This window comes from Pecten maximus, chromosome 11, assembly GCF_902652985.1.
Source record: "Pecten maximus chromosome 11, xPecMax1.1, whole genome shotgun sequence".
NCBI classification, from domain to species: Eukaryota; Metazoa; Mollusca; class Bivalvia; order Pectinida; family Pectinidae; genus Pecten; species Pecten maximus.
In genome coordinates, this window is record NC_047025.1 from 16459949 (window position 1) to 16472541 (window position 12593).

A 12593-nucleotide genomic window follows, 5' to 3' on the forward strand; every position below is an offset into this window, starting at 1 on the left:
GTTGGTTACAGTCTGCAGATACCAAAATAGGGCATAGTAATTTAGTAACTGGATTGAGTTGAGTTGGATCCTCATCATAGAGTTCAGAGGTCCTGGACTCAAATCCAATAATATCATCATACATCGAATCAAGGGACAATACCTGTCCTATCCAATACTTAACCAGTGGGAGATCAAGTGATGCCAACACACATTTTATATTTGAAGTTTTTCTTCAGTGCTATCTCTTCCTTTCTTCCTACTTTGTCAAGATCAGCATCCTTGGCTTGGACAGCTCTGATAAACTACAAACACAAATGCATTTTCATTAGACATTATTTATGTTATCATTTACTGAAAGGGACCAGCAACATGTATACATGTACCATTCATTATCATACTCAACTTCAATTGAGATTTGTCTCTCTCTATCTCTCTCAATTCTACATTTGAAACGCTCGGGGGAGGGGGATTTATTTATTAAAATAAAGTTACAGCTGTCAAACATGTCCTTCAAGTTTTCACTCATCTACTTTAACTGTTCTAATTATGACCTAATCCGAAGGGTTCTGATGTTAATATCGCCTTTCAAGCTGCCTTGTGTATCTACGTAGTAAGATCGTCAGAAAATTCGGACTAATTATGACCGTGAAAGTGGGTCAAGGTAACATAACTTAACAAACTTGATAATTCACTTCCTAACATCACTTCAAGTTCAATTTATTATCTCAATCCTGTGGATGTTTACAAATATAAATGGCGATATTAAGTTATAACATTGAGTGACTTACGGTTCTGACGAACTTCCGTCTCAAGTAAACAGCCATCCCTCATCAGGTGTTGTTTGACACACATGTATCATATGGGCGCATCCATTACAATAGCCCGGATGTTGTGCGAGTATACACAAAACGGCGATCGTACATAAGAATCCGGATTATTTGTACTCTAGTTGAGTTCAATTAGTGACATATGGTACAAGATACAAGATATAAGTAATAATATTTGTAGTCGTATATATGAAGCAGAAACATTTGCTCTGAAGTATGGCAAGCCAAATTTATGGCGAACCAAGTTGTTATTTATTTGCGGAGTAATGCATATGTTGATCCAGTATTTTACCATATAAGATATCATATAACATACAGATGTATAAGATATAAGATAAACATGTAAGATATCTTATTATTATAGCTGACATCTAAGGTAAAATACTGGATCACATTGCTCAAAGACCTATATTAATTGCTCCGTGAATAAATGACAACTTGGCTTGCCGTTTTCGTTTTTGCGATCCAAACATTTGGACCAGGGATGCTCGTTAAAGAAATAAAGACCGACCTGGTGATTTTATATTGTTTTCAGGCGAGCCTTGAAAAACACTTATTAACATGTACAGGTCCGTCAAGGCATATTTTTGAAATATTACGTTTAAAAATTGACGAACCGGTTATAGTGTCCGCATCAACGAGCAGGCCACCTGTTGTTACGCCAAACCAGAGACGTGTATACAAGACTCTGGCCAAACATAAGATAAGGATATCAGAGTAAGGTAACAATTAAGATATAAAAAAAAATAGTATTGAAAAGGGAAGCATAAATCTAACGCAGAAATGTTTGGTGATTAAGAGCACATGGCAATATATAATTGACCGAATAAGTACTCGTACGATAGAAAATACATACAGAATGCATGGAGCATAAGAAAGTATAAAATAAGGTTAAGAGGAAAATTTTAAACATAAGATGACAATTAACACTACACTCAGACTGCATACCAACAGTACACAGCCAGCAGATCGTATGGCACCAAAGCACTACTAGTGATGAACAAGACCGTGGCATAATTGCAAAACAACATTCATTAAGCGTGGTAGATAATAATAAAGAACAAGGACAAAAAATAAGATAGAATAAGCAGTACTAATCAAAGTACTTAAAGTACTGTAGCGCTAAAACTCTAGAGTCAATTTTTAGAATACAACAACCATGGCCGCCGCCAACAGCATAGTGCCAATTATTGTGAGAAATTGGCTGCAGTTCCATCCAAATATTTTCAAATAAATTGAAATAAAATATACTGATTTGTTAGCGAACGTTGCTAGTAGTTTGGGGTTTGTATAACTTCTGATGAAAAATATTTTGCAAATAACATAATTTCACTTAGGTAAAGTTGGTATTTTGAGACTTCACCTGTGACCCAATTTGGCGGCAGTCAGACTTTGTCACGGTTGATTGACTCTTGTAATTAACCCCTTGGGGTCAATTAGTGTCACTGATGAAAGGCTTCTGCTTAACCTACTGCGCTAACTTTGACCAGAGACCTATATACTATATATAGGTCTCTGCTTTGACGTTATAAATTGAGGGATATTTTATAAGTAAGAGGCTATTCAGTCAGATCTCTGTTCAGTCTAAAATTAGTTTTCTTTTCTTTCAAAATTATCTTTATGTTATATTTTCATTGCAAAATAGATTAGCAGGAGAATGATGACAAATCTTACAGTTTTGCATATTTGTGGAAATTTGCCACCATAGATATCACAGCAGTCAAGTAATCTAAGCATGATGAGATCTTGAATATATGTATGTGATACAAGATTTAAATCTTAAAACCTCTTTGACTATCAACTTAATACATTCAGCCTATAGGTAATCCAACTTGCAGATCATCAAAATATCATAAAAGTGGTTTGTATACAGTCATCTACCACAAAGCGTTAGACTCGTTCCTGTATTTTTTATGTACTGCTTTTGCTGCATAAGTGCCAGGCCAGAGGACAGAAATCAAAATTTGACAGAATAAAAGATTGGAAAATGACCATTCTGCTTTGTTTAGATAAAAAAAAATTGCCGATTCGTTTGAGAACAACTAGTTGTTTAGTAGATTTTCTACATACATGTTTATGTTAGAGATGTGGGTATACAAATTAAGGTTTTGGTCAATATTTATACCCAGAAGATTTACAGAATCTACACACTGTATAACTAAATTTGGGATGTTAAACGATTCTATGCTGCTATTAGCCTTGGTGCCTACACAAGTCACGAGATTAAAAATGAGTTAATGACAATTTAATAATATCGAAAATTACATATAAATTCACATCACTATACTTTTAGATGACATCACATCCTCATAGGTTAATTATAACACATTGAAATAGCCTTCCGATTTCGGTTAAATAGCAACCTTTGACTTCGTCCTCAGTTGATATTTTTTCAGGTTAATAAAACCATGTATCGACCTTGAGGTACGGACAAAAGCCCCCCCGGACATTAGCCCCCCCGGACATTAGCCCCTAGGACAAAAGCCCCCCCGGACATTAGCCCCTTCACACTAATCAAAAAGTGGACAAAAGCCCCTTCACAAAAAAAATTATATTTATTTTTTTTATTTTTTATGTTTTTATTTATTCATTTTTTTTTAAATTACAATATATGTTTTAGCAGTGGTTATATTAAGTGCTACATATATATGTAAGTGACTTCAGTCACCAGTGGCTTCTGCAATGTAAACAACTACTTGGACTGTTACATAAACAATAAGCTGTTACACAGGTGTTTGGTAGGTTTTTCATTGATTTTACTGTTACATAAACAATAAGCTGTTACACAGGTGTTTGGTAGGTTTTTCATTGATGTTGTATTCTCCTCGAAGGAAATATATCATTAATGGCTTCATGTGTATCAACAGTGAAATTTCTATGTTTGCACAGGTATAAATTGTTTTTATATTGTTTCTTTGATTTTAATCATTCCTAAAATTAAAATTACAACACAGAGCAACATGTTTGGTTAGGTACTTATTATGTTATAATTTGAGACACTGCAAATAGGGATCAAATGTTTATTGCTTTTGTAGGCATTTCTTTGATTATCAATATTTGCGGTATATTAGGAGGTCAGAAATTATGTGTAATCAGTAACAATTTGTTCAGCATGGAGATCATACGTACTGCCAAAGGTGGAGTGAAACTATGTGTAGATGGTTATATGTTTACGAAGAAAGGTACATTTCCTGAAATGTTCAGCTTACTTAATAATATAAAGTTTGAACAAATAAATTATGATGTTTAACCACAGACATATAATGCAGCTCTGACATTGAACCAAGGACCTTCATTTTCCACACAATTATTCTCCAAATTTCAGAGATAAAAACAGCAGTATATATACAGTTTTTGTTTTTCAAAAGTACAGATTTATATAAAGTATACCAGCTAAATTTATAATGAAGGGGCTTTTGTCCTAGGGGCTAATGTCCGGGGGGGGGGCTTTTGTCCTACACTCACCGACCTAAACACATCGCTATAACTGTATGTTGTACATGTATACGCATATATTCATATTATACATACAATGTAATACATAAGTTCGTGTGGGCATATCAGCAAAATAATGTCATTATAGAAACTAATATACCTGAAATGGGACAAAAATATAGAAACCCGATCTTGGATGTGATCCAATTAATAGTCGTGACTGTAATAAATAAATCCACTATCCAGAAATTTTCTCGGATATTTATTTAAAGTGGAGATATCATACTGGACTTAGATAGATATGGAATATGTACAGTAACACAAACACGATTTTTTTTTTGCCTTGAACAAATAATTTTGAACAACGTCAGATGTTAATTTCATAATTTAATAGCATGCCTTAATAAGAAAATTAATGCGCACTTCACTACACTCATACGAAATTCTTTATTTTTGCCGTAAAATATATAATATAAAATACAAATAAAGCATACAAATGTACATATAATTTACGTACATGTACATGTTTTTGGACCGCGAGTTGAAAATTCGTGCTCAGTTCCATCAGAGACGTGTATATCCGATACACGTCTCTGGTTCCATGAGATAACATATATAGCATACCCCCTTAATTAACAAAGAAGACACAGCTAGGTTTTATAAAAAAAAAAAAAAATCATCATATTTTTCAAATATATATTCACTAAAAAGGAAAATATATACGTACTGCGGACATATATTAGATACAAAAGTCTGTGCATGTAGATAATATGGCACTAAAATACAATATTTTATATAACGAATACCACAAGATTAAAAATCTATATAAAAAAATGTTTAATGCGAATCAGAATAATGTTTTGATGATTTTGACCGTGGTTTTAAGATTCAATATAATTGATTAAGATATCAGCTTTTTACGTTATGTAAATATGTCCGTAACATTTGCCATCTATGTAAATATTGGTTTTTTTTAAAACCGAGATAATTGTCATTTCCAATTATCTTCAGATGTCGTGTCAGATGACCGTGTATTGTGTGACACTTGGAGCGTTGATTGATTTAACTACAATTCAATTAGAGCGATGGTCATGGTCGGTTCATTTACCTGTATTACCTGGCCAACATGTCAAATTTTACACCTGAGTGAGTTTCAGCTATAGTCTGTTCTTACTTTTCACGAAAGAAAATATGAAAATGACAAGTTGAATATGACTGACTTGGTGTTTATAACCTACTGTTTATCTAAAAACTTTAGATATGTAACAATGTATGTAAAATGTAGATATGTAACAATGTATGTAAAATGTAGATATGTAACAATGTATGTAAAATGTATATATGTAACAATGTATGTAAAATGTAGATATGTAACAATGTATGTAAAATGTAGATATGTAACAATGTATGTAAAATGTAGATATGTAACAATGTATGTAAAATGTATATGTACATTGATATCCTTACGTCGTTTAATAAAACGGTCATATTTCAATTCAATTTTGGTGTTTTGTTAATTCTTTATGTTTTACAAGTCTAACAAGCTTGACATGGGAAGAGAGGAATCATCTATAATCAAGATTTAAATGAATTTATGTAGTACTTATAATAAATCTTAGATGTTTGCGGTAAATACTTACACCAATTTTATTTAATCGACATATGTTATGAAACCTAGCTTCATCTCTAGTTTCAAGTTTAAATTGTGCTTTTAATCTGAATAAATGCATTAAGTACAATTGTCTTTAATCACTTTTACTTAAATCTGTGTGTACATATTTTTTTTTTATTTTTTATTTTTAATTTTTTTTTTTTTTTTTTTTACAAAATGACGGATTAGAAAAGAACCCAAATGGAATCTATTCCGTGCATACCATTACTTATAAATTATATCAAACTAGCAGCGGATGTGTTTCTTAATGAAATAAAGCAAGGTTGCCGTGAAGAAGTTTGTGCTATTCCAACTACCATTGATGAGGTGATGTTAGTGAGATACTACACGATTTAAATTATTTACCCTCTGTTATATGTCTTTCTAAAACTTTCCTTTTTGCCGCGGTGAATCTCTCAAGAAGGAAACACATGTTAAAGACTTCGGTGTATGGCTCACTCCAAATCTTAACTTTTCGTTACATGTTTAATAAGTGGTTGGTAAGGCCATGCCAATGTTTGGATTTTTGAAAAGTACTTGCAGGCCATTTATAAACGTATCTGTTATCCGCTCTCTGTATATAAGTATGGTACGCATTTAGTTAGAATACTGCTCTGAAATATGGTCACCATATCAAACAACACTTATACACGTGCACCCTGCTGAAGTAATACAGAGACAGATTTTAAGGTTTCTGCATTATATCAAAATTAAACTGTAATAGTCTATCTTGCTTGCAAATGTGTACACAATTCAATTTTCCTAGTCTGGAATGTAGACGTAAATTCATATATTTTATATGTTTATTCAAATCTAAACATAACCTGCTTGATTGAACTTTGTAGTTATTTCGCAGGCGAAATTAACTTTTTAGTTCCATATCGGTTTTTAAGTTGAGTAGCTCAATTCTGTTTTATCCCTGTAAATGCAGGATTAATGTAAGAAAATGTAGTGTCTTAATTAATTCTAACTACCTTGGGCATGTTTCTGACAGGTTTTTTTTAACATCTTACTTGACTTAGAGATTTATTTTTAGATTTTTTTTTTGTTGCTCTTTTGTTCTTACTATGCATTTTATTTACTCGTATGGTATATTTTATTAATTTGTTATCAATTCTGTAATTGGACCTTCGGTCTGTTGAAATAAAAGAAATAACTCATTAGAAATAGATCACGATGACATCCTCATTAAAGTTTGAAGTTTTATGAAGCAGTCTATAGCCTTACCTGTAATTATCTCCTATTGTTCTACCTTTCACACCTAGTATCACTAGGCCAACAAAATACCTGACCTTTATACCCCTAAAACTGGAAATTTATAGGAAAGGACTAATATAGGCTGAGCCTGTTGTCCAATCCCTTTTGCCAACACCAATTCTGTACGATATTCAATGTAAATTTATACTTGTTGTGTTGACAATAAAATATTTTGAAATCATAAATGAAATGCAGATTCGGATGAAATTTCTCCGGTACAAGGACATCGCCTACAATTGATACATACAGGACCCCAGGACAAAATAATAACGGCTATTTTATTAGTTGTGTATGCATATTAAAATTTTATGAATAATCTATCATCCATTGTCCAGTGCTAAGGGTATATGTATTCCTTTTATACATGTAAACAAGTACTATTAACTGCTAATTATTATTAGATAATTGTGTTTTGTTTAATTTTTAATCAGCCAATGTCTAGTGTTAAATATTATAAGTATGCTTTTTACTTTAGCATTTTCACTTCAAGCACATATCACGTACAATGATGTAAATGTTCAGTATAAGTGTATTATCTGTATACATACAAGTATTGAATTATACTATCTTTTTTCTCCTAATATTATGATTGTCATATGCTTCAGAATTTTGTGTTATGCTCTGAAATTGAACTGGTTAGTTGAATCCGGAAAATATCATTATTACAAAAATAAATAAATAGAAATATTAAAAAATAAATAAATAAATAAAATATATATACAATACAGAAACATTGACAACCACCTTTAATATAATAAAAGGTATATATTGTGTTTAAAAAAGTTATATAATTTGTCCTCCTTAGATATTATATTTGTTGAATGTTGTAAATATGTTTCTCTATACATTGAACTTTTGTAAAGAGATTGAATACGGAAAGAAAGTTGATCTATATAGTTCATGTAGTATGACTTGATAATGTGATAACACAGGTAAATATCTAGCTGTACATATGCACATTCCCAGAACAGACTATAATTGGCGTTGCCATTGTTCCCAGGTGTTTATATAATTCTTTTGATCCACAAAAAGTGGGAGAAAGGAGAACAAACCTGGCTAAGTGAGAAGACACCTCATGGTCACTTCCAGGTGTCAAAATTCAAGCGTGGTCGCTTCGGTAGCCACGTGATCGCAACAGAAGTGTATTTAAATACCAATACATTTATAGGTAAGCCATAACAACGACTACATGGTACTGACATCCACAGTTTACTCCGTAAATATACAGAAGGTAAGATTACAGTTTATCATCTAGTTTATCTGATATAACTTTTTCATTCTTTAAAAAAAATGTTAATCTGTACTCTAAAGGTTATAAAAATTTTACAATATACAGATCTGAAAGTATTATTGTTATCAATTTTAAATAAAATTCAAACTGACGGATGTTTTGTTCCAGGTATATCATACTGCTGGTCCAATTACTTTAGGGGAAATTAAGATAGGCCTAAGTGTTTGTTCACAATTTTTATTAAAATATAAATGTAACTGATATATATCCGGCTATATCCGAAATATGAAATTCTTTCAAATAATGGTGGAGGATTTAACACGTTGATTTAATTCTTATCTTTTTGTTTCTAGTAAATTTAAAATTTACACAACAGGAGAGACGTTAGCCCGAGTTTCCTCTGGCTCTGACACTGGTCATGTCTGGTGTCAGGGCCACAGGAAACTCGGGCAAGTTAGACCTATACTAATAGTAATAGTTGTATGCATTAAACTGTTTAGTTCTAATTTCAAGAAAAAGCAAATTATGTGAAAAATAGACTACTTAGTTAGCTTATCTGATCAACCCATATAAGCATATAATTTTTTTGCGTATGTAAAACTTCCGGAAACTATACACACCGAAGCCGTTTCGGTGTTTAGCATGCGTAGTCCATTTCCATCATCTGCTACCGACACAACCCACGAATGGAGGAAGGTGAGGAACTTGCAAGTTTGCACATTTCATGTAATTTGTATAATAATAATAAGCATTTGACAATAGGAAAAATAAATAATGATACGCTTTTCAAACTGTAAGAATTCGTAATTGTAGAAGTAGCCTGCTGTTATCTTTAATATTTTTATTTACGTGCATGAAGATTATCTTCTGTTGATACGCGGACCGTTCCCGCCATATGTAACACCCATGAAAATAGTGTTGATTTCAATATTACTGCAACGAAGGCATAAAACAATCTTACATTCTTCAGTTTATGTCTCGATTTTGAATAACGTGCAGACATGCGACGATTGAAACATGCTGCAACAGCTGCATGCTACTGGGTTCTACAATAAGTTAGTAGGGGGGCGGGGGTTACTGTCTGGTCTGTGTACTGTCTGGTCTTGTGCACTGTAGTACGACCACCTGCTGTCTCATGCTATTTCACAAGTGTGGGATGGGTGTACTGATCATGACCTACATAAGTCTAATTGTGATTGAAGACAATCACCATGAAGCTGAGCACTACAAAGTTAAAATTGCCCACTTCTTTTCTAATAGTATTGGCCTAACTGTTGGGTCCATCATTATAATTAGTATAGCATAGTTAACTCTCCATGTTTACTTTTGGCCATACAAATATGTTTATTAAGTGTCCTGGGAGCAAAAAATGTAGGGTAAGTGGGTATGGATTTTTTATAACTAATTATATATATAAGTAAATGTTATTATTGATAGCAGGTTCCATTGTATTATAATTTAAACACAATATTATTCATTTGGTGGTAAAATATGATTTTTTATTGTTTAATGTTTCTGCAGATTCTTATTGGAATTGAATTGTTAAAAGTTTTAACTTTTTAATTCTTTTTCTCCAACTTCCAAGTGCTTGGATTCCCCCCCACACTTTTGACCTTTGTTGATAGTAAACACCATACAGGTCACCATTTTTATAACCATGATATACAATATGATATTTAAGTGCTCTAAGGTAAGGTGAACAGAATTTATGAATAATTTAGTCATGACAGAATCCTTTCACACTGTAAATAGATATATGCCAAAGTGTTTGCAAAACATATTTCATTCTCATAGCAATCCTGTTACATACTCACTGCTTAATGTATGTTGTTAAATTCCTTTATTATCGATTCAAACTTGAGAAAGTCTAGCTCTTGACAATTATCTCCTCTGGATGAATTATAGATAGCCAGACTCATTCCCATCATGATTTTTTTCTTCAATGGATTTCTGCATTAATTTCTTCTATATGACTAGCCCTAAATTAAAAAATGTTTTTCCAATACTTTACCAAGATATAATCATAATTTGCTGAATTTAAAATACAAAGATAATTTTTTAAAGGTCTATGTGAAGCAGACACATCTGCTGTACATATATATATATATATATATTATATTGACACAACTTTATTGCTTCAAATGCTGATATTGAATAGCTATTAAAATGTACAACATGATTGTAGATGATGTCTCCTTGTATGGTAATCTTACTTTTTGTATTTAATTTTAATATTAATTGTACAAGGGCTGTAATACTTGCTTTCACGCTTGCTTTTGGAGTTGATTAATCTTTTGAAAAAAACATGTTTTTTTCTTTTTGAAACATTATGGGGTCAAATATGTTTCATAATAATAATAATTTCAATGCTTTTTTGCACTCGGTCTAATTTACCTTTGAATATTAATTGCAACATTTGTTTTGCTTAAAATATTCGTATGTATACATGTTTGCAATATAAATTCCATTTGGTGATCTCACCACCAAGTTTGAGGTATACTGATAAACAATGAGAGGCGATCTTTGTACCAATGACAATACTCTTGTGTTTATTATGGAGGGTAAATTAAAGGGGGTACAGGGCGAGAAAAATATTTTTGAAAGTACTCGTCCAAGGGGACGAGTGCCAAATGACAACCACTCTTCCCTGAACTAGAATCACTCGTCCTTCTGACTTCTAATTTTTAATTAAAAAAAAAAACAAACAAACAAAAACACACAAAACCTGTGTAAATATGTTTTCAATGTGATAATCAATACTTCTTGTAATCATACAATTTGAACTGCAGTTTTGTGAACCTTTCATAAAAAACGAGTATCGTTCGCTTCGCCAAAGTGACATAGGCCTAACAGGAAGTGACAATTTGGTTCTAAGCAGTATAACCTTTTTCCGGACTTAATTTTAAATAAATTTTAATCATGTATTCGCATGTGATACTTTTTATATAAGGTATATAATTAGAATACACAAAAATGACATAAAAGTGTATAGATTAAATAAGGAAGGTAGAGCCAACGTCAGTTCAGGTGGGTGGGTCCTTCAGCGGGGTGCTTCACTTGAACTTGGATACACAAGGTATGCAGGGCGATTAACAGAGTATATAAATATAAAGAGGGGGGAGGTTAACCGCAACAAGGACAAGTGTCACCAGGTAAGTGGGTTACTTATAATTTATTTGTCGACTAGTCTCTGGTGTTCAAATAATGTCATTCTCAGTGCCTTTAAAAATCTTTGTGATTGATATGATACCGGGTCCGGATTTATTTCTGTCATTTACCTTTATTAGTCTCGCCCTTCTTGATCACATAAACACATCAGTATCACGTAGTCTACGCTGCCTTCTGCAGAGCGATCACGGAGAAAGGGCTAATTGCTCGATGGAACTTATTTTAGGTATGATTTAATTCTGATTTGTTTAGAAAATTCTATAGATTTCATGGAATAAATGTTAAAGACAATATTTATAAACATGTTTTATTTTGTATTTTCTTTTAAAATTTACTCTTCACCAGGGACAAGTGCAAGACGACATTCACTCGTCCCCAGCCTAATTTAACTCGTCCAGGACAAGTGCTTTTTTCGCACCCTGGGGTAGATGTTTCCATGCATATGACAGTACTACTATAAAAGCTGCGGTACAGTTACGTAATCGGATAAATTTCACAAGATAACCATGGTTTACATATACCAGATAAACTTGAATGACATGGTCCCATTACCACGGATTATGTGTCTAAAGTCCACAAAATAAGTAAATTAGTAGGTATACAATAGCTTCATGTTACATGGTAAAACTAACATGTCCATTGTCCAATACAGGGTCACAATCAAAATCTACAGGAAATACTATTGTATGCATTGTATTGTATGCATAGATGATAGATATATATATACTGGATAATGATTTGACACCAAAGGGTGATTTAGTCTTTACTGGACAACATATTAGATAATAGGTATACCTTAGCTAGCTGTTCTATGAACTGACCATTATTGTGATGACATATATATACATACAACACTGGGTCTAAGCCCAGAGGGTAAAAAGAAATGTAACTGTAGCTATACATTCATGTAGGTGTTGGACATAAACAAACAAACTGAAGGCCCCATTTAATTTCTATATATCAGTCCTGAAACAAGATATTGCTGGTTTAATTCAAACTTTCAAAGCCTACAAAAAATTAGAACTTGCAAACAAATCCCTCT

General features: G+C 32.4%; 2 protein-coding genes across 3 annotated transcripts in view; one reads left to right on the forward strand and one right to left on the reverse strand.

Moving 5' to 3' along the window:
- LOC117337911 (probable arginine--tRNA ligase, mitochondrial) overlaps positions 1-1051 on the reverse strand; it is a 42945-nt gene extending 41894 nt beyond the window's left edge. Inside the window, exons 1-2 of the mRNA XM_033899054.1 lie at positions 771-1051; positions 193-284 (exon numbers count right to left, since the gene is read on the reverse strand). The gene's annotated coding sequence lies outside the window, so the exon portion shown is untranslated. The remainder of the gene's footprint in view (positions 1-192; positions 285-770) is intronic.
- Positions 1052-8251: 7200 nt separating this feature from the next.
- The window catches only part of LOC117337438 (arp2/3 complex-activating protein rickA-like), a 28117-nt gene continuing 23775 nt past the window's right edge, over positions 8252-12593 (forward strand). Inside the window, exon 1 of one of the 2 annotated variants that reach the window (XM_033898423.1) lies at positions 8252-8383. Coding sequence is in view for 1 of the 2 variants with exons in the window: in XM_033898422.1 (XP_033754313.1) it covers positions 9070-9079 (10 nt within the window). In the remaining variant the exon portion in view is untranslated. Of the gene's footprint in view, positions 8384-8959; positions 9080-12593 lie in introns of those variants that run through there. The other variant, XM_033898422.1, reaches the window with a different exon arrangement.